We start from the raw sequence: 23,095 nt of genomic DNA on the forward strand, positions 1-23,095 counted from the left end.
TACATCTCATAAGATTGTTTTAAATGAAAAGAATAGGAAGCATGGAGAGTACTATGTTGGAAGCATTTTGTTTCATAAGAAAAAAAAATCCCCATCATGACAGCTTATCTGGAAGAAATTCAAGACTTTTGAAATCTCCCACTAGCATCTAAAATTAAGGATATAGCTAGTTACAACTTTAAAAAAGTAAAAAGGAAGGGTAAGATACCTGAAAATTAATAACACAGAGTACACCCTGTCTGTAAAGATATTGGTCGCAAGGCTGTTGTGGATTTTATTTCTGACCAAATTATGACAACAAAAACAAATCCATACCTGTTTCTTATTCAGAATGAAATTCATTTCATGCTTTGTCTATGCAAATTTTAGTACCAAGAATCTGATCATGGTGCAGCTAATCTAGTCATTCCTGCTTCTTTACAATCAATATCAATTGGTACAGTCAACTCAATCTTATGGCAAGCTGTCATGATTATTCATTCAAGTGATATGCTGCTCGGACAGTGAGGCTAGGAGATAATGGTTCATACCCTTGTCTCAGCAATGAGAATTGACAATATATTTGCAGAATTAATTTCATTTTATATTTGCATGTCAAGTATCACGAGTTGTTCTCACAAGTGAATTTGGGTTTTTCCTACCTCATGATGATTCCTGTTCAGCCATTCCTTGATGGTGGTGAGGGCTATGGTTGCAGCTGGCTCATTTGGAAATCCTATGTGAAGAGCAAATATCAAAACAAAATAGAATTAATCCAGGAAAGAGAAGTTTTTGCTCAATGAATATATCTCTACTAAAGTCAGAACAATATTATCGAGGACATATTATGTGAAGGGCATTGTTGGGGGATACAAAAACATAGAAGACATAGTTGTTATCCTCAGAGAGTTGTAATCAAGTCCTGAAGACAGAACTGAACACTGTAAACACTCAAAAAGTTAAAACAAAAAACAATAAAAATTTAAATAGCAACAAAAAACAATGTGAGCTATCACAGAGGGGTTTGATTAATTACCTAATCCACTCTACTGACAATAAGTACTACAGGAATTCTGAGGAGAGATTGATCACTTCAGGCCAGAGTCATCTGGGAAGACATTAAGCAAAGAAGCAGGATTGGAGCTTCCTTTGGAAGGATGAGAATTATGTATATAGTCAGAGAGAATGGCATATCAAGATTATAAATGTATGTGGCTGTGTGCCTAGGCACATAGGTAGGCATGCTTTCCTGACAAGCACTTGAAGTACTAAGGTTGATTTTAGAAACAGAAACAGTCATCAGTCTTGTTGCTTGATCAGAGGTTTTCATGATGAAAATGTTTTACATCTGGACCTAGGACAAGGAATGCTAAAATTTTCCTTTTTAGTCAAGTTTAATCTTTCTCTCTGAAGGAATTTAGTACACCATAATGGGGGAAAAAAGTTTTGCAGTTTAAAAGACCAACAACAAGCCTTCTACACTGTGATAATTGTTCTACCAATTCCAGTTTCCTAGAAAGAACCAAAATCACACTAAAATATGAATTACAAACCATATACCATTATAGCTATTCATTTTCAGTGTAGCTTCTACAGCTGGAAGAAAGTTGTAAATTTTTCTGCTTCTGCAGACACAAAATCATAAAGCTGTTCTCTTTTGTTACCTTGGGGGGGAGTTGAAAAAAGAAATTTGGAGAACACATTGGGAAGTTTGGAAATTTGTAGGTTCATTTTCCTTATTCTCCTTAATCACTACATGCCATGCTTTATCTTAGAGGAGAGGTGAAGAAGGCTAACTTAAATTGGAATAAAGGAAAAGGAATGATATAAAAATGAGAGAATGTGGATTCTAGAATCAGAGGACTTAGCTTCAAATACCACCTCTTATTTTCTTCTCTCTTATAGTCAATAAACACTTAATAGATCTATACTGTGTGCTAGAACTATGCAAAGCATTAGAGATATAAAGAAAGATAATCCTTGTTCACAAGGAGTCAGTCCAATATGGAAGACAACATGCAGATAATGTTATGTGTACAAGCTATACTATAGGATAATCTGGAAATAGAGGAAAGGCATTAGCTTTAAGGGTAAACAGGAAAGACTTCTTGTAGAAGGTAGAATTTTAACTACAACTTGAAAGAAGCCAGAGAAGCCAAAAAATGGAGATGAGCAAGGAAAGAGGTCCAGATAAAGATAGAGCCAGTGAAAATGTCTGTTTTTGAAGAAATCAAGGAGGCCAGTGTATATGAATTGAAGAATGCATGTGGGGATTCAAGGGGTAAGAAGTTTGATAATAATCATTTGCATTAATAATCAATAATTACAATAGCCTACAGAGGTACTATACAGATAGCAAGTAGAGTCAGTTATTGGTTATTTGAGAGTATAAGTTTTTGAAACAATCCTACCTTCACATACATCCTGACACTTAACCATATCCTAAAACATAGAAACGTAGGAACAAGAAACTAGCAAGAGGAATTTCCTTTGAGTAAAAAGAGAGTAAAAGAATGATGTGATATATCCTCATTCCAATTCTGTCTTTAGAGACAGGACACAGGATTGGTTTTCCTGAATCAAAGTTTGGAAACCACTCTTCCCCTAGCCATGGAAAGTGCTTCAAAAGAATATTTTAAAAGAATTTAAAATTAATTAACTAATCTCTGATATAGTTGAGAATATTAAGGTCTAGAAAACATTTGGAATTGCTCATTCTTTTACTTTTGTGGTATTTTGATTTACTAACACTGATTTCAAGTTCACTACAGTGTCAAAAAATCTAATTTTATTTTTAAATTCCCAAATGACTATTTTTCAAAACAAATGTGAAATTCTGGATAATATAAAATGTGCTAAGGGCTAGTTACAAAGAAAGGCATGAAGATCACATGAAGATCAGTATAATGGAGAAGACAACATGAAAACAATTATTTACAACCATTATTTATAAAATTAAATTAGACATAACCAACAGAAGAAAATAAGGAGGAATGAGGAAAGCTTATTGTAGAAAGTAGGATCTTAACTGAAGCACAGAAAAAGAGGAAGATTATTCTAAGCATTGGAGGTCAGTCAAAAATTAAAATTGTAGGAGATGGAGTACATTGTATAAGGAACAGAAAACAGATCAGTGTTTCTGGATTATAAAGTCTATAAGGGTTAGATAAGTGAAAATTGGAAAAATAGGAAGACACCAAATTATAATAAAACACTTTGAAAGTCAAACAGTATTTTATATTTGTTCCTGGAGATTATAGGAGTTTATTGGATGACACTGGAGTTTATTGGTAAGAAGAGTAGCATGGTTAAACCTGAGTTTGAGGAAGATTGACTTGACATCTGTGTGCAGAATGAACTGGAGTAGGGAGAGACTTGTAGCAGGTACACTAACCCATTATCACCATAGTCCATGTGAAAGGTGATGAGAGTCTATAACAGGGTGGTGGCAGTATCAGAGGAGTGAAGGAGAAATATATGAGCGATGTGGTAAAGGTAAAAGCAAAAGACCTTGGCAATAATTTCTCTCTCTCTCTCTCTCTCTCTCTCTCTCTCTCTCTCTCTCTCTCTCTCTCTCTCTCTCTCTCCATATATATGGAGAGAGAGAGAGAGTCAGAGAGACAGAGAGACAGAGAGAGAGAGAGAGAGAAAGAGAGACAGAGAAAGAGAGACACACAGAGAGAGAGAGAGACAGAGACAGAGACAGAGACAGAGACAGAGACAGAGACAGAGAAAGGAGGCAAGGAAAACACCTAGTTGTGAAACTGGGAGACTGGGATGATGATCATATATTTAATAGCAATAAGGAAGTTTGAAAGGATTTTTTTGGGGGGGATGGTGATAATGAATTACATTTTGGACATGACTCAAAGGTGACTGAGAAGGAACAGACAGGTAGGAGAAGAATCATGACAGAGTAATGTCAAAGAAACCTAGAGAGAAGCGAGTAACAATGGGGAAAAAAAGGTGATCAATAGTGTCACAGGCAAAAGAGATGTCAAGAATGATGAAGATTGAAAAAAGGTCATTACATTTTGTACCTAAGGTCTAATTGTTAAGTTGGAGAAAGCAGGTTCAATTGAATGAGGATGTCAGAGTCAGACTAACAAGTTAATAAGAGATTAAGAACAAAGGAAGTAGAGGCATTGATTATAGACAGCCTTCTCAAGAAGTTTAGCCACAAAAAAAGGATAGATTATGTAAAAAGCTACTGGAGATGAATAGATCAAAAGATGGGTTTTTTGTCTTTTTTGTACATTTTCCTCAATTAAAACTGTTGCTTTATTTCTATAAATATTGCTTCTAGCACTGTATCAAATAAGAGTAGACATGAAGGGCATAATTGTTTTAATCTGATATTATTGGAAAAGGAGTTACACTACAAATAATAGTAGTTCTTAGTTTTAAGTAGTTACTTTTGATCATATTAAGTCATTGTCTTTTTATTCCTGTGCTTTTCAGTATTTTAATATATTTGTTTAAATGCCTTTTTTGTTTCTATTTCTATAACTATATTTATTATTTTCTTTATTATTATGAGTTATTGTGCTTATAATTTTCTCAATTTTGAGAGAGAACATTTATTTAGGAGATCACAAATTCATTTTTTTTCTTTTCATCCCACAATTGGATCAATCCTGAAATCCTGGTACTATTCCAAACCCATTATAGTGAATTTTCAAGATGTATTATAGCCTTTTTACTAATGTTTCATTTAATGTTTTATATCAACATTTAATAACAATGTTGCTTAACAATTTCTTTCTACATTTTCTCTCTTTCTAGTTTAGAAATCAGACTATATTTGTTTCTAATTAATAAACATTGTTTATGTGCCTCCTAAATCTAGATTGTGCTAAACCCTTGTAAACAAAGAAAGACCAAAAATATTTCCTTATCTCAGGGAGTTCACAGTCTAATATAAAAGATAAGTTCAAATGATTTTATATTTTTATATAAACAAGACATATGTATAAACATATTTATAATACATATATAAAAATTTAGACATAATCCCAGAGGGAAAGTACTAGCATTTATCTTCTTCTGGCTTTTTCTTAAAATAAGAAATATACTAATGAAAATCCAGAACAACAATTAGTCTCAACTTACCCTACCACATTTCAACAGAACCCATAGTTTAAGAAGCACAAAGCCATCATTACCCATTGCTATATCTTTTCCTAATCTATGTTGTTTGTGTCTTTGCTTGCCAACAAAATTGAATCTCAAATAGTGAATTATCAGTACTCTATACAATCGAATAATGCCTAAACATAGTTAGACTATCTAATCATTGTTTCTGAGCATTTCCAGTCTATAGAAAATTTTCTTCACACTCAGGGTGACACAGCTACCTGTTTGTTTATGGATAAGTCTGGGAGGTGATACATTGTGTGTGGAGCATTAAAACTCATAATTATCTGTTGTTTCATGATAGAGTTCTTATTATTTCCAAAGTTGATCCTCAAAGCAACTGCAGGATGGGAGTACTGAAAAGTGGATCTAGTTGTGATATGAAGTTATTCTATATTTGTAGAATGCATTATGTCAAATCTGGAGCTCTATATTGGAAAGTTTCCAGAAGAATTTACCATATGGTTCTGCTGAAATAAAGAGTAAAAGCTTATATTGGTCCCAGCAATTGATCCATTTTTGAATCATATTTTTGAATGAAGGAAAAATAGAATTGTCTTACAAAGGGATTAACACGGTCCCCTTTGATAACTGCCAATTTTTCTTTTATATACAAGAATATATGGTACATAATTTGATAAATAAGGGGCAAATCGTAGAGAGAAGTTTGTTTAGTCACAAGGTGGCTGGGGGTTTAAATAAAAGGGGAACTAGGGGGTGGCTAGGTGGTGCAGTGGATAAAGCACCAGCCCTGGAGTCAGGAGTACCTGAGTTCAAATCCAGTCTCAGACACTTAATAATCATCTAGCCATGTGGCCTTGGGCAAGCCACTTAACCCCATTGCCTTGCAAAAACCTAAAAAATAAATAAAAAAAAATAAAAGGGGAACCAGAATTTGAGAACTGGAAAATATTTAAATAGCTGTCATGTATATCTTTCTCAAGAAATGAATATTCAATTATAATATAATCAATAAATGGTTTTACCTGAAGTTATCCAAAGAAGGAGAAACTGCCAGCTCTCAAAGCAGTAAATTCTACTTTTGCACAGCTCTAATTGGTAGGGAGTCTTTCCTTACAACCAAGTCTTTGAAAATTATACCCATTGTTCTTTTTTTTTTGTACAATGTCATGAAAGAAAACATGTCTAATCTTTCTTTCATCTGAAAATGCTCAAATATTTGACTACAGCTATCATGAATCCCTGATTTTTCTCTTCTCCAGGCTAAATATGCCAAGTTTTTTCAAGTGATCTTCATATGACATGGATTTAAGGCTCTTTATCTTTCCAGTTATCCTTCTTTGGATATTTTCTAGTTGATCAATATCCTTCTTGAAGAATGATGTATAGATTTGAATACAATAATCCAGATATTTGTTTGATGATGGTAGTGGGATTATCACTTTTCAGTTTCTTGAAACTATATCTGCCTTAGTTCATAGAAGCTATTTTGGTGGCCACATTACTCTTACTGAGCTTACAATTCATTAAAAACCCAGATCTTTTGACAAACAAAGACTGATTAACCATCCTTTGAAAAAGAGTTTTTGACCCAATGAAGAATTTACATGCATCTTTGTTGAAAATTATCTTATTAATTTTGATTTAATGGTCCAGCCTATCAAGTACTCTTTGGCTTATTACTATCATCCAGTATATTGGTTATGACTCTCAGCTTTGTATTATTTGAAAAGTTGATAAGTATGCCATCTCTGACTTTATCTAAGTCATTAATAAATATGTTAACTAGATTATACTTTTTTTCCCTTAATTCCAATCGTCTCTAGAAGAAAGAAGAGATATAATGTGAATGTTTTGGACAACTAATGGAGGACTGCTATTCTTTCTGGAACAGAGACATGGAAAAGGGAATTATCATCATGATGTATTTATATCACCAGATGATTCATTCAGTTCTCAGCAGTTCTTAATTTGGCTCCTGATTTGTGGTACCAGACCACCATTACCATAATACCAAACTACAACAGTCCTAGAGTAGATAAGCTATGGGAAGTGGAGAGAAGAATTATGCTTAATGGCAGGTATACCTCCTAACATCACTAATTTGCCAGACAAGTATACCCAACATACTGGATGACATTAATAACTCTTACTGACCTTTCAATTCATTAAAAACCCAATGAGTCATCTGGTGATATACACATCATGATGATAACATTTTCCTTTTTCATGTCTCTGTTCCAGAAAGAATAGCAGTCCTCCATCAGCTGTCTAAAACATCCACATATCAACAAGATAATCTTCATCCTTTTCTTTTTCTAAGAATTCTCCACTTCAAGTTCAAGCCCTGCTATTACTATGATCTCATCTTAAGTCTTCAGGCAATTTTAGTTGACTAGGAAACCAAGAAGCAAAGTTTAGTATAGTTTATTTTAATGTTCCCCCACCCCAGGGAGGCTGAGTTCTTGTAACTCTACCTCTTGAGTAGAGATGATTATGACTACTGAATGCTGACTCATGAAGATTGTACTGTCTAAGCAGTCTTCCACCTCTGAAGCTGTTAACAGATTCCAGGTAGAATCTATAATGGGGGGGGTTTAGGTTTTTAGTTTTAGTAGGGAGCCTCAGAATGTAGAACATGTAGTAGTAATAGATATCAGGGGAACTAGCAAAGTCCCTTTAAGGTAGTATACTCCAGCAACTATTATTTACAGACCTCTCTCTCTTCAGCAATCACTTTTTAAAACCTATATCTTGGGGACTGGGGGTGGGGGGCAGGGGATGGTTTGCATAGTAGTATTCAAGAGTACAATAGTATATCCATAAAGTGGACTTCTGCTGTTTCACCAACCCTCATTATTTTGTAGGAATTTCTCCTCCCCCTCTTTTAATGCCTGTTTTGTTATCTCATCTGGTATATTTCATACTGTTTTGAGCTAGCAAAAGAATTTAGAAGTAATTTTTCATTTGGTCATTTTTCTGGAAGTCTCAGAAGCTATTATTATTATCACTATGTATTTATACCAATCACTTTAAAATATTCTTTTTAAAATGGTATTCAAAAATAGCATCAATCCCAATTACTTGATTTATCAATCCTTCCTCTTCCCCAACTTCTCATCTCAGCAGCTTAGGAACACTGCATCTCCCTTGTGTTTTTACCCTGTGTGTCTTTCAAAATATTTGGGTTAGACAACCATTTTGGAGAACAGAGCCTAGGCAAATTTGACCTGTTGTTTATGCACTGAATTTTTTTTCCCTTAGCAAGATTCACTAAAAGAGTTGTACTTTCCCTCTCTCTTCAGCAGAGCACTGGCCCAAATCTGTGATAAAATGTCAGCAAATTTATGGAATTGTAAATCTCCTCCCCCTATAATTTACACATTATTCAGAAAGCTGCTGTCATACTAACCAGCCTTCAGTGCGAGCATAGCAACCAAATTAGTACTCAATTGCTATAAATATCCAAATAGTTTGAAATTAGTTAAGGAATTAAATTATCTTCAACTCTGCAGATTCAGTGCATATCTGCCTTTTAAAGTCTTCTCTCATACTTGATCATTTTAATGAGAAAAGTCTGATGTTGTTTCCCTCTGCACAAACATGAACAAATAAATGCAATAAAAATAATAGGCAAATCCTTATAAAGCATCTTTCTTATAAGTATTCATCATGAGATATCTTAGGGTAGAAGAGAGATTTCATTATGATTTTTTAAAATATTAGCACTTTTATCTGTTTTGCTTCAAATTGAATTTTAATGGCAGAATTGCTTTTTTTTAAAAAAAACAACCATAATCATTTCCATCTTTTGGTAAATTAATAGACAAAAAGCCTTGTTTATAAAACAAAGAGACAAAAGATATTCTAATTTCTGAGTTTATGTGAAAAAGAGTTGAGGTGTAATTATTAAGTTCTTTAACCCCCCCCCAAAAAAAAAACCTCTTCCTCCAACCCTGCCCCCTACAAGGTATGAGGATGGGTGGTATTTTGTCTTTTTCTCAAAATTGCATTTGTCAGCCTCTACAGCTGCCTCCATTCCACCTCCCTCCAACCAAAAAAGCAATCCCCCCAAACACGTGAGAATCAAATTACTTGAGAGAAATGAGCTCGAGGAGCCTAAAGTTAACGGATTGCTGGAGTAGCAGCTCAGACGATTCTGGCTAAAGGCTCAATTTCACAAAAGATAAAACAGGTGAAGTAATAAGAGTGACACTGGTCCATGTTACTGCAGTGAGTGATGCTGTAGAATACTGAAAAGGGCAAAGGAGTGTTAGCCAGGAGACAAGGGTCCAGTGAAACCCTAGGCCACATAAGAGACATCATCTTGTTCTTGTGTCTAGGTATCTTTTTGTTTAATTAAGGAAGATAAGTCATGCTGCATGTATTTAAAGGATTAGGATGCTACATCTAGAAGTTGAAAACCAATGAATATTTTCTCAAATGGAGATTTTCTTTGCTAAATTCCTAGAGTAGATATGCCATGAGGCACCTTGAGAATAAAATGGTACTAGTATGGCCTAGTTGATCAAATACAGAACTGTACTTTTAGTTAAAGGGAGTAAAAGAAGGGAAAAAAAGAAGCAAAAAAACACAAATATACAAAAGAAGTAAAAGGTAGTTAGGAATTAAGAAAAGAATTAAGGAAAGTAAGTTATAAAGGGAATAAATCATAAATAGGACAAAAGGATATAAGCTACCAGTAATAATGGAGAGTAAGAAGAATTTTGGAGTGATTTGGATTGAATATGTGACATTTATAATTCTGTTACAGTGAAGTGACTGCAATTTATGCACAAAATGCAAGCATGTCTCCTTTCTAACAAATAAAGTAAAGGAGTTGGAGGAACAATGTCGTTTCATACTCCAGATTTTCAAGTACAACGAAGTATTCTTTTTCAAATCAGAGGCCCATTAGTGTGAAGAGTAGTAATTTTGCCATACTATGAAGTCATATGGCAAAGTTTGAAGGAAGAAAAGAAGTGTGGTGGATAATTTCTTGTGCAGGAGAATAGAGACAGATATTTGTTGAAGTTATGATTACTAAGAGGTTACTAAGATAGAAATGATGGGTAGAGAAAAAGTAATTATTTTCTCTTAGGATTTGTGACAAAAAAAAAAAAGAGAAGAAAGACCAGTATAGTTTCACATAAACCATAGATTTTAAAAGAATAAATTTCAAAGGAGTCAGAAGAAGGATAGGTTGGCTCTTGTGAACTACAATTCCATAGTGAAAGTCATTTGAGGAGAGATGTGAAACTCTGAAGAAGGAAATTCTGAAGATACAGTCGGAAACAATCCCAGTGGGAAGAGATGAGGATTGTCTGAACAAGTCAGCATGTTTACACAGAGAACTTAACACCCAACTTAAATTCTTTTAAAGATAAGTTCAGAAAGTGGGAGGAAAAAAAGAGAACATAATAGAGATCAATACAAAAGCATGAGAATAATGTCAGGTATTTATGAGACCGCTCAAAATTATATTATGGAATAGGAAAGGCTATGGGCAACAAAAGGTTTTTTATCTCTAAAATTATAACTGGAGAAAGAAGATAATATAAAAAAATGATAGAAGTGTTGTATGAGGTAAATGAGATGATGATAGCTCTCAACAAAGCAGATTTAGAACTGGTCAATTCAATCTTGATTTTGGATTCCCAGAAAGGAAAATGACTTTTCAATACAAAGATCAGAACAAAAACATTTAATTTGAAATTGATACTCAATAATTAGCTACCCTTGATCACTATATAAATTTTATTTTAAGGTAGAGGAGGAACTGGACTCTGTGTTTGTTGAACCACTAGCAATATTATTTGAAAGCTCATAGAAAATAGACAAGGTATAATAGAACTGGATAAGGACAAACATTCTGATATTCAAAACATGAAGGATTCAGTAATCTTGACTTCAGTATATTATTCAAAAATATTTTTAGTAAAAGGCAGTTAGGTAGTACTGTGAATAGAGTACCAGATCTGTTCTCATCTTGAGTACAAAAGTGGCCTCAGAGTCTTACTAGTTGCATGGTCTTAAAGATGTAGCAGATAACATTACATTTGGTATTATACGTTAACAATTTTTCTCTTGCCATAGACAAGTTAATCCTGTAACATCTGTAAAATGAACTAGATAAGGAATTGGCAAGCTGCTCTAGTATCTTTGCTTTTAGACCAAAAAGATCCAAGAAAAATGGAAAGAATTCATTTGAACTTATAGCAACAATTATTGTTGTAGCAAAAAAACTAGAAACAAAGTTCATGTACATATTTTAGTATATGGATAAAAAAGTTATTACATAAATGTGATGGAATATTACTGTGCTGTAATAAACAATGAAAGGGATATATTCAGAAGAAAAGAAAGATTTGAATGAACTAATGCAGGGTGAAGGGACCAGAAACAGAAAGAAAAAATGTCCATACAAATGAGAAAGATTTAAGAATTCTGAACAAACAATGACATTTATAGAAAAGAACAAACAATTATAATTATAGAAAAAAGACAATGATCCATGTTCCCTCTTTCTTTGTAGAGATGTAAATTACTAGAAGTTCATTTTCATAAGTGATTGGAATATGGATTTGTGTGTGTGTGTGTGTGTGTGTGTGTGAATATACTTATTAATTTTAGGAACTTTTTTTGAGAGGTTGAGAAATTGAGAAGGGTGCTAGGGAATTGATAGGGAGATTAAAAGAGGATTTTTTTTGTTTTTTTTTTCAAGGCAATGGGATTAAGGGACTTACCCAAGATCACACAGCTAGGTAATTATTAAGTGTCTGAGGTCAGATTTGAACTCAGGTCTTCCTGACTCTGGGACCAGTGCTCTATCTATTATGCCACCTAGCCACTCCTAAAAGAAAAATTTTTTTAAATATTGAAGAGCATCAGTGAATCATTAAAAATATTTAAAAGAGGAGTAACTAGGTGGCAGTGGATAGAGCACTGGCCCTCAAGTCAGGAGTATCTGAGTTCAAATCCAGCCTCAGACACAATAATTACCTAGCTGTGTGGCCTTGGGCAAGCCACTTGACCCCATTGCCTTGCAAAAAAAAAAGCTAAAAAACTAAAATAATATTTAAAAGAGAGAAGGATGGATATTCTTGTGGGAAAAGACACAAATATATCAGTGTTGGATTTACCATGTTAAAATTTTAAATACAAAAAGTCACAGGCTGTATGTAGTGATGGCAAAAAACAATTTCTACATTAACAGATGAACAACACATGTTCACGGATTTATGTACAATCATCTCCCCCTTTTTGTTTTATACTTTTTACATTGAAATGTTCATTTTTTGTTTATTAAGTTAATGATAAAAAGGAAAAAAAAGTTCTGCCAGACTAACTTTATATGGGGAAATTACAGTCTTTAGTTGATCAAACATACCAGGGAAAGCACAAACTTTGTTGATGTTGAATATGCATAATAAAGACAGGAATGAGGTAGAAAACAGAGACCTTGCTTCTTTAATTTAGCTTTTTGTTCTGGCTAAAATTAATTTCCATGCTACATCAGGGAGGATTGGGATAATATTTAAACCTGAATTAGATATTTATCTTTTAAAATGGGCATTTAATTTCTTCCCAGAAGTAGAGTTGAAGAGATTTAGTCTTAGTTTAGGGTCCCTGTTAGTACTTTTTTGATAACTTGAATGGTGACTTAGCACAGTGACTAGCACTTAGTAGGAGCTTAATAAATATTTATTGTCTTTCTATGACTAAGGAGCATCAGTCTGTCCTTATTGAGAAGAGATTGTAGTCAAGTATCTACTTTAGCAAACTGTAGCTGGAATAGCTTAAAAGATCCTGAAATAATGAGTAAAGAAGCAGTGAGAACCTATAAACTTTATCTTATGCTATTTTTCCATGAGAATTGAGAGAGATGTTAAATAGACAGTAGTATAATCAGATGGAATTGAAATATTTTAATCATCAACATTAAATAAGAAAAAGATCAAATGGTTCCATATCAAGTCGAGATCTGTGCTGATTCTATGCTTTTTTTAAAAAATAATTTTTATCAATGATTTTGATAAAAATATAGTTGACATCCTTAGCAAACTTATAGATGATATGATCCTGTGTGGGATAGCTTATATACTAGCTGACCCTGTTTAAAGACTGACTAGAAAATGGGGCTGAATCTAGTAAGATGAAATTTAATAAATATATAGTTTTATGCTTAGATTCAGAAAAATTCAGAAATACAAGACTAGATAGCAGTTCATTTGAGATAGGTCTAGGAGAGAATTTAGTGGGCTACCGATTCAAGATATGTGGAACAGGATCAAAGTATTGAGAACATTATTCAGTGACCTTTGACATTATGCTTTTGTCTCTGGCTATTATCAGTATCTATCTTGAAATGTCAGGTTCATGTGCTGGTTAGATGGTTAGATGAACTTGAATTAGTTCAGAGTCTATTCTCCAGAATGTGTTACTATTCTAAGAAAGCCTGAACAGTTGGAAGGTAAGGGAGTAAGGTGGAGAAAAAGGTAGATGTGGTTAATGTCCTAGGAGTGCCGGAGAACCTGTCATTCAGAGAGTCTCTGTAAGTATTAGCTAAAAGCAGAAAAGAAAAAAATAGAACCTCTAGGCTGGTAGAGTTAGGATTGCTTTTTCTAACATGGTTAAAGAGCAATTTGTTGAGGAAACAGAGAAAAAGAATAAATCAGATGTGGTAAAGCAATACAGCAATTAGGATCTATTGCTTCTGGTTTCTGAAATTCTGTGTGTCTCCAGGAAAATCATATTGATTGGACTTAGCTTTATGATACCCAAGATCCGATGTATAGAAAGTACTAAAGAGTCTATATGGTGATGATTGTCTTTTAGTTCTTTTCTATACTCTCAGATGTAGCTGCATTAGAAATTATTGGACCCTGGATGTCAAAGGTTACAGAGACTTCAGAGCTGACAATTGGCTTCACAAATCTTAGTTACTTAGCCGGTATCTATAAACAGCTACCTTCTGGTGGCTGTTTATAATGCTGCTTTCGCCCACCTTGGCTTTAGTTTAACTTTGATACCTGAAGCTAACCTTTTTCCAAATTCTTGTCTTTTTTCATATCTCTTTAGTGATTGACGTTTTTGGCCATCCTCTTTTTATGAGACATCTTCTTTCCTTGTCTACCACAACTCATCACTCTTCTGATCGACTCTATGCATTTCTCTTGAGATTTCTGTGGCTCCTTTACTTATTTGACTTTTCCCCTAAATAAATTTCTGTTCTTAATGTCTTATCTTACTAAAAATGAAACACAAAAGATGCAGCTGATTAAGGAAATAACTAGAGGCAAGAGGAGAGATTCCAATTTGTCTGGAGAGGAAGTTTTGAGCAAAGCCTGACCCAGTTGATGTAAAGGAGCTGTTGAAAAATGAGGATTAATTCCAGTAGATAATAGTATCATAACAAGAATTGGAGTTTTGGGCAATTAAGGTAATTTACCTTTCTTTGGTTCAATTACTTTGCAAAATCACACAGTCAAGTATCTAAGTCCATGATCTAACTAGTGAGGTTGAGTCAATAGAGAGCATGGAAGATCTCATCCAAGGACAAAAATGGCAGCCACATCAAATGTGAAGCTGATAAATAATGAAATAAAAGATTGAATCTCTCTCCCTTGACAATCTCACCTATTCCCATAGCTTCATTTACCACCTCTATGCAGAGGATTCCCAAATTTCTATCTCTAGCCCCACCTTTTCTTCCTCATTCCAGATCAACATTTCCAACTACCTATCTGACAACTTCACTGTCAATCCCATCAGAACCTCAGACTTAAGATGTTGGAAATTGAAACCAATATTGCATCACTCCATGTATCATTACTTCTTGCTTCTATTAACTTCTTATATTCAAGGCAGTACAATCTTGCCTATAACTAATATTTCAGCATCCTTTCAATATCCCCCCCCCTTATCCTTCTCATTAATTTAGATGAAAAGTACATTATTTTTTCACCTCAAAACATCTCTGAGATCCAGGGTCCTCTTTTACCACTTGTAATCCACTTAACCTCTGAGGAGCTCAATTTCCTTATCCAAAAAATGAAGGTTTTTGAATTAAATTGTCTCTGAGGTTCCTTTCAGCTCTAGAGCTATAATTTATATAATCTATAATCCTATGATTATTGCAATAGTCTTCCAACTAATTTCATCATTTCCATTCTCTATTATGTCCAAAAGTATTTCATAATACCAGAGACATTTTCCTAAAGTACATCTCTGATCATGCCGTTTGTTACTGTTTTTTTCAATGGCTTTCCATTTTTGTCAGAACAAAGTTCTAACATGTCAAACTGGGATTAAGGATCTTTCATGATATGACACTAACCTAGATTTTTACATATAGATTTGTAGATAAATGTTGAGAGGAACTTTAGATAATATCTGGAACAAATTTCTCATTTTATAGATGATAATACTCAATAGACTTTAGCAGTGTACTATGACAGCCAAGAAAACTATTACAATCTTAGTTCATGATGCTAGCATTGAGAAATATGATATTCCATTGCAGTCCATCTTTTTCTTCTTTTTTTTTAGTTTGTTGCAAAGCAATGGGGTTAAGTGGCTTGCCCAAGGCCACACAGCTAGGTAATTATTAAGTGTCTGAGGCTGGATTTGCAGTTCATCTTTTTAGACCACATCTACAATATTTTGTTTAAGTTCTTGGCACCACATTTTAGAAATGACATTGATTAATTAGAGAGCATCCAGAAGAGAATAAAGATGATAGTGAAAGGTCTTGAGATCTTGTCTAACATTAAAAAGACCAGGTGATGAAATAATTTTATAATTTTACTTTGAAATAAAATTGTTCATCCTCCTGATATTTTCTTAATCCAATAGATAAAACAATAACACAAAACATGCTCTGAATCAATTGATGCAATTAGCCTTTTGAAGTATTTTAGTCCCAGCATTGAGAATCAGTTGAAAGAACTAGTGAGAGAGAGAAATGGAGAGAGATGGAAAATGTATTCAGCAATTAACTATGTACTAGCCACTTTAAAAGTACTAAATATACAAAAACAAAAAAAAATCATAAAGGCGAGGGGGTATGGTTAGGCAGCAAGGTCTGATAAGCAGAGGTAGAAGGGATACTACCTTGAACTAGACAAGATAAGGAAAAAGTCTAACTATCAGAATCTAGAATATATAAAATTCCTGGTAGGCAGGAGGGCAGACTATAAGACTCTTCCCAATGTATTATTTTAGAGAGGGAAGAAACTGGACTCTCAGATCATTGCATTTTTGCTTCTGCTGCTTTGCTTAGTTGCAACTGAACAGAACATGATGCCCTGTCAGTTATACTATGGTTTCTCCCCCCCCACACACACACACTTTCCTACTTCCTTTCATATGTTCTCTCTTATTTTAGACTATAAGTTCCTTGAGGGCAAGGATTGTATTTCTTTTTATCAATCATATCTCCAGAACTTAACATAGTGTCTAACACATGATGGGCACTTATTAAATACTTTTTGAATTGTTGAATTTGGAGTCAGTGAAAATAAAGCTGTAATTGTTTTTCCTATCTAATTTCTTGAACCTCTTAAAATTTATCCAAGATCCTATGTTGAGAAACTTTTATTAGAAGGAATTCTTCAGGGGTAACTAGGTGGCACAGTGGGTAGAGCACTGGCCCTGGAGTTAGGAGGACCTGAGTTCAAATTCAGCCTCAAATACATAATTGCCTAGCTGTGTGACCTTGGGCAAGTCACTTAACTCTACTGCCTTATAAAAACTAAAAAAAAAAGGAATTCTTCTACAGGGAGAGTTCAGCTAGATGACTTCTTAAATCTTTTCTTTTTTATATTCTGTACTTCTGATTCTCTGGAAAGTTCAGAGGTTGAATGATTTGGTACAGGTCATAAAGATAGTAATTAGAAGAGTAAATATTAAAACAAAAGTCTTCTGACTCAAATTAAAATGATCTTTCTAAGAAACCATGCTCCTCTCCCCCCCCACCCATTCCTGCCTGTTCTCTATTACTTTTTAGTCTTAATCTTTGCCTATGCCATTTCCTCTATGTGAAAGAATCTTCACAGCACTGCCAATCAAGGTCCTGAACAGAGTCCATATGGAAGAAAGATTCCCTATATAAGATATAGATCAAAGTCTGCTAGATACTTTACAAATTGAATTGTATGGTATAATGTGTCTCTATTGACCCTTACAAAAGTCAAAATTAATGATGAAAAGTGAAAATGTTTTTCCCTGCAAAGATTCTTATATTTATTGTAAAATAATCTCATGACTAAATATTGTAATGTCTCAAATGAGTTGAAAAAGATTCATTTTAATATATATTGCCAAAATTTTTATGAATAAATACTTTTTTGATGGGATTTGAATACTTTGAGAGAGAAACAATTTGGAATAATGCTCCATTTTTGTAGGAACAGTTTAATGTTGTAAAGAGAAAGAAAAAACCTTTCAATTATTAAAAACTAAAAAAAATGTGTGCATGAAGAAACACTGTCAAAGGTGTGAAAGAGAAAAACTACTCTGTTGAGAATTTCAGTTGCAAAGCCTGATGGCAAATCAGCTAATTTTCAAATATGCATCTTATGATTAAAGAGGGTAAAACTTATAAAACTGAGAAATCATATAAACATTTAGAGATCAAGTTATGATTTTCAAAAGATTGCTAATATGATAGGAGAAATTTTGGGAACTATAATTTTTTTAAGTAAAAGTTGTCATTGAGAATCAGAAGGGTCTTAGTTAAGTCACTGATAGAAAACATATTTAAAAATAAAGAAACTATATTGAATAGAGGCTACACATCTAGAGGAGTAAATAAAGGAAGTGTATTTCCCTTCAACATGAGTCACCTCTAGTACTCTGAAAGACTTCTAATGTAATCTATCTCTGGGAACTTAGACCTGCTGGTGGGGGAGCAAGTCAAACTCAGAGAACAGTGAAGTGTCCCCACACACCTAGGACAGAGTTGTGAAGTCCTTAGTATAATACTGTGGGTCTGTTTATACTCCATGGTATCTGTAAGTGATAAGACCCCACTGTAACATACTTGTTTCCTCACTTTGTGGGGGCACTGGAATAGAAATCACATTTCTCATTAAAAGTGTTACATGCTGATTCAATCAATCCCAAAATATTATAGTCTCCTCACTGAGATCCAAAGCCATTCAGAAGAGTTTAACTTAATATCCATTGAGGAAAAAATGAGTGAAAAGTGACACTTACTCAAACATGACCTACAATTGAATGGACAACCCATTGAGTTACTCTTTCAGGAGAGACATCCTAGTGAACAGAGTGATAGACAATGAACGAGAGTTGGAAATAAATAGAAAAAAGATCATAGGCTAGATTGCATTTGAGAGATGACTCTTTCAGTGATGCCCAGATTTTCTTTAACCCATTAAAAACACTGCCACATTTTAGCAATATTTTCAGATGACTCATAAAGTTGTAGTTAATGAAATACACCACTGTTTGAAAAATAAAAATTATCAAAATTCAAATACTTTCCCCTTTTTGAGATTTTTTTCCTTTCCATCCCAGGTAGATAGCTTCTTCTCCCTGCTAAAACTAACTTGTATTTATTTTGTATGTTTTTGTTCATATTTATACCTGTGTCTGTGTCATTCTCTGATATGATAGTAGTTATTTAAAGGTAGGACCAATTTCTGACTTTGTATTCCTAAAACAGAGCACAATACTTAGGATTTAGTAAGATGCTTTACAGATGGTGGCCTAATGACTAACCAAAAGGACAATAGGATATAGCTGGTAGCCAGAAGCAGACTCCACATTACCTGTGATGACTTACATGTAAGAAGCAGAGTGTAAATCACGCCATTCAACATTGTATGACAGGGAAATGAGGTGAACAGTCATAAATTGACACTGAAGGATAGACTGAGGGTTGATACACACACATACACACACATATATATGTATAAACATATATATATAATAAATACATACACATGCCTTCAGTTTATTAGGTAGAGTATCTATGGTGTATTTATAGAACAGGCATTATATTAATATAGCATAAGAAGTCAAAGGTTATAATCCCCTATGTCCATAAATGATGAAATCCCATTTCAAAATGTTAGACTACTGTAGTGCTTCACTCATTCTACTTTGTATTATAGTTATTTCTTAAATATCTTATCTAAATCACTAGATTATAAATTCCTTAAGGACTATGATTAGATTATTTCTTTAGCTCTCATAGCACCTAAATTTTGAATGTAGTAGGTCTCAGTTCTTTTTTTTAAATCAATAAACATTTATTAAGTATTTGTTTGAGTACTGCGAGAAATACAAAATTCTAATAAGACACTGTCTCTGTCCTCAAGGAGCTTACAATGAGTTTTGTTTAATTGATTAAAGTTAAATTAATATAAATTCTCTTAATTCATAACACAATTCCTTATGCATATGAGGTACTAGTGATTGATTAATTAATATTCCGTCACTTTTGGTTATTGGAAAAGATTGACTTTCTTACCCCTGGTATCTTTGTCTAAATATTCAGTGCTCTTTACAGAATCTCATTACCTATGAACTAAGCACAACAAATATATTCATGTACTAATTCATCTTCAGGATTAAATGATGAGGTCAAATACTGCTCCAATAGAAGAATTAGATACCTAGAATGTTAGAATTCAAATAGAGCTTGTAGATAACCCTCTTTATCATTTTTTTTTAAATTTTACAGCAGGGAAAACAGACTAGGTGAGAAAAATGACTGGTCTGAACTTAAACAGCTAGTAAATGGAAAATCTAACACTTAAAAATCATCCCTAATGCACTTCAATACACAGTTCTCAATCTAGTCAATATCTGAATTGATAAATTTGGAGCTCATTGTTCTTTTATAGATCCACTACTCACAGTTTCATTTCACCCCTTGTCTTTTTTTTTCTTTTGACCAATAATTGTATTTCCTTCCAGGAGACTCAGATGACAGTTTAGAATGAGAGAGAGAGAGAGAGAGAGAGAGAGAGAGAGAGAGAGAGAGAGAGAGAGAGAGAGGAGATACAGAGAGAGAGAGAGAGAGAGAGAGAGAGAGAGAGAGAGAGAGAGAGAGAGAGAGAGAGAGGAGATAGAGAAGAGAGAAGATTGTGAGGGGGGAGAAGGAGAGAGAGTGACAGACAGACAGAGACAGTCAGAGAGACAGAAAGAGGCAGAGGTGGGGGTAGAGAGAAACAGAAACAGGGACAGACTACTGAAATTTAGTACTTTTATTTCTTTAATCTTTTCACCCCCTACTGTTTTCATTTCATTTGATAACAACTCCCTTTCCATTATCAAATAACACCCTATATATTGAACTATATTTAGCCTTAAAGGTATGACACCTTTAATTCTTTCCCTTCTTAAAAATAAAGTAGAATGGAGCTTTGCTAAGCTAGCCAGCAAATTATGAATGAGCTGAATATTTTATGATGCACCTTTGTACAGATATTACATGAGGTGACACTCTCTGAAAGCTTCATGCAGTCTCAAAACTTATAAGTGCTGAAGTCTTTTTCTAAGGTTTTTATTTTATCATCTTTCTTCTGGAGAATTATAATAGTGACCTGAGAAATAGCTTGTGAAACAACTCCAATTCTAAGCAAGCTTTTCCTACTGCCACTGCTGTAATTCTCTTGAGGAAAGATGATGAAAGGTCCTGCTGAATTACCAAGAATTACTGGAAAGGGGAAAAAAGTACATAAAAGGAACATTTTTTCTTTTTTCCTTGCCTTTTCTTCCTTTCCCCCCAAAGTGATCTAGTGACATACTAAGACTTCCTTTTCCTTCTCCGCCCCTCCAAAAATGATTTAGTGACACATCAGGATTTTCTCCTTCCAATATAAGGAGAAGATAAAGGAATTTTCCTTTTGGAGATTGTGTTATGTTTTGAGGACATTTCTTTTGAGAATCTAAAGACTGTATATTTTATCTTGAATTGGGGATAGTATTGGGTGTTATTAGCATGGCATCTATTGTGATAATTCTTCCACCAGGTATATCCAAAGGGGAATAATTCAAGAGCAAAGTATCACACAATTTGACCATTGAGAGAGGCCTCTGAAAGCACCTTCCCAAATAGATCTGAATACAAATCTCTTTTACAGTGTCCTTTCTGAATAGCAATCTAGCTTCTTAGGCAGGAAATGGAATATGGAGCTTGAAGGAAGCTAATAATCCTAGGAGGCAAAGATGAGGAAAGAGAATCCAAGGATATCCAAACACATGGAAGTGCTGGGTTGTAAGAACAGAAAATAGTTCCATTTGATTGAGTTTGTAGTATATGAGTGGGCATAATATGAAATAAACTTGAGGGGACTATCTTCCTTTTAATTCTTATTTTTCTACTTCTTTCTATCCCCTATAAGATTATGCATACCTTGAAACTGTTGCATCCATATTTGCTTAATATGTCTTTGAATGAATGAATGAATGAAAAGGATACTTATTATGCACTTTCTATTTGTCAAAAAACTATTATATATTTGATGAACTGAACTGATACTGGATTCAAATAATGAATAGAAAACTGATTTATAAATTTTAAAGATTTATAGAAGTAATATTACAAGGTAAAATCTTATTAGTATGGTGAAACTGTATTGAGTTACATGTATTGAGTATTGGAAGAAATAAGAGTGTTTCTATTTCAAATACAAACTATTATTTGTTGTTTTAAGCAAGTCAATTCATCTCACTGGGTCTCAGTTTTTTCCATCTAGAAAATGATGAACGTTGAACTAGATGGCTTCTCAGTTTCCTTTTAAGCTCTATATCAGGAGTTCTTTACCTTAGAGTCATGAATTTGTTTTTTAAAAATATTTTTTAATAAATATTTTAATATAATTCATTTTCTTTGTAATAAGGTGTATTTTATTTTGTGAATTTACCTCTTCTCAAGGGGTGGCTAGGTGGCATAGTGGATAAAGCACCAGCCTTGGAGTCAGGAGTACCTGGGTTCAAATCCAGCCTCAGACACTTAATAATTACCTAGCTGTGTGGTCTTGGGCAAGCCACTTAACCTCATTTGCCTTGCAAAAATAAATAAATAAATAAATAAAGAAAGAAAGAAAGAAAGAAAGAAAGAAAGAATTTACCTCTTCTAAGAAGGAGTAGTTTTTAAAGGACTTCCAAATGTGTCCCCACCTCACCCAAAATTAAGCAAAAGAATAAACCAAAAATGAACCAAAGAAGTCTGTATCTATGATTCTATGATCATATCCTTAGGCATTCAATTAGAAAGAACTTACTAAAAAAATTTGATTTATAGGACCTCAAGGTCAAGGTGGCAGTATCCCTGGAAACTAGATTCCTTACAAAGAAACAGAGAAACCCAGCTTTTGTAAATTCAAAACTTACTTCATTCTGAGAGACTACCCTAACTTTTCATATTGTTCCCTAAGAACTTAGAAACCATATCTGCATGAAAAGTAAACTTGTAGATTGCCATGTAAATATTCTTACTCCTTTTTAATATGTGACTGCCGAATAGTCTGAACTAGTTATTAAACTTCTTGAGAGTAACTATATGTTTCATTTGGGATTTTAAAACTCATCCTCATAGTATCTGCTATGGTGTTTTGTTCATATGCTTCCATCAGTGGATGGGGAACCAGCATGTCTCTAGGTAACAAAACCACACATGTGTTCTGAGAACATGAGTCTCATTCTCACCTCAGAGAGTTGATGAGATTACAAATAAATACTTATGTGTGTCATTAATATAATTTTTTTAGCATGCAGATTGAAAAGAATACGAATCATCTTTTGCTTCATGTTGCAGAAAATGTGTCAGCTGGTTTCAAAAGTGTTAGAGATTGATTAACATTGGCAATTTTAGTTATCTTTAATCTGGTAAAATTGATATCAAGATATCCTTATATCATGGTATATATGAGCCCAAGCCAAAATGATAATAAATATGAGAGGTTGTTTAGATTTGTTTGGTTTTTGAGGGGAAGGGAAGGGGGAAGAGGAATATTTTTGAGAATTGAAGAAAGTTTTGCCC

The 23,095-nt window shown here is 33.8% G+C and overlaps 1 protein-coding gene across 3 annotated transcripts in view; it reads right to left on the reverse strand.

Annotated features, from left to right (window-relative positions):
• Positions 1-23,095, reverse strand: part of MACROD2 (mono-ADP ribosylhydrolase 2) — a 2,318,796-nt gene that overhangs the window by 715,574 nt on the left and 1,580,127 nt on the right. For all 3 annotated transcript variants that reach the window (XM_074209420.1, XM_074209421.1, XM_074209419.1), the window contains exon 8: positions 642-715. In XM_074209420.1, coding sequence (XP_074065521.1) covers positions 642-715 — 74 coding nt within the window. The remainder of the gene's footprint in view (positions 1-641; positions 716-23,095) is intronic.

This window comes from Macrotis lagotis, chromosome 1 (genome assembly GCF_037893015.1).
Source record: "Macrotis lagotis isolate mMagLag1 chromosome 1, bilby.v1.9.chrom.fasta, whole genome shotgun sequence".
NCBI classification, from domain to species: Eukaryota; Metazoa; Chordata; class Mammalia; order Peramelemorphia; family Peramelidae; genus Macrotis; species Macrotis lagotis.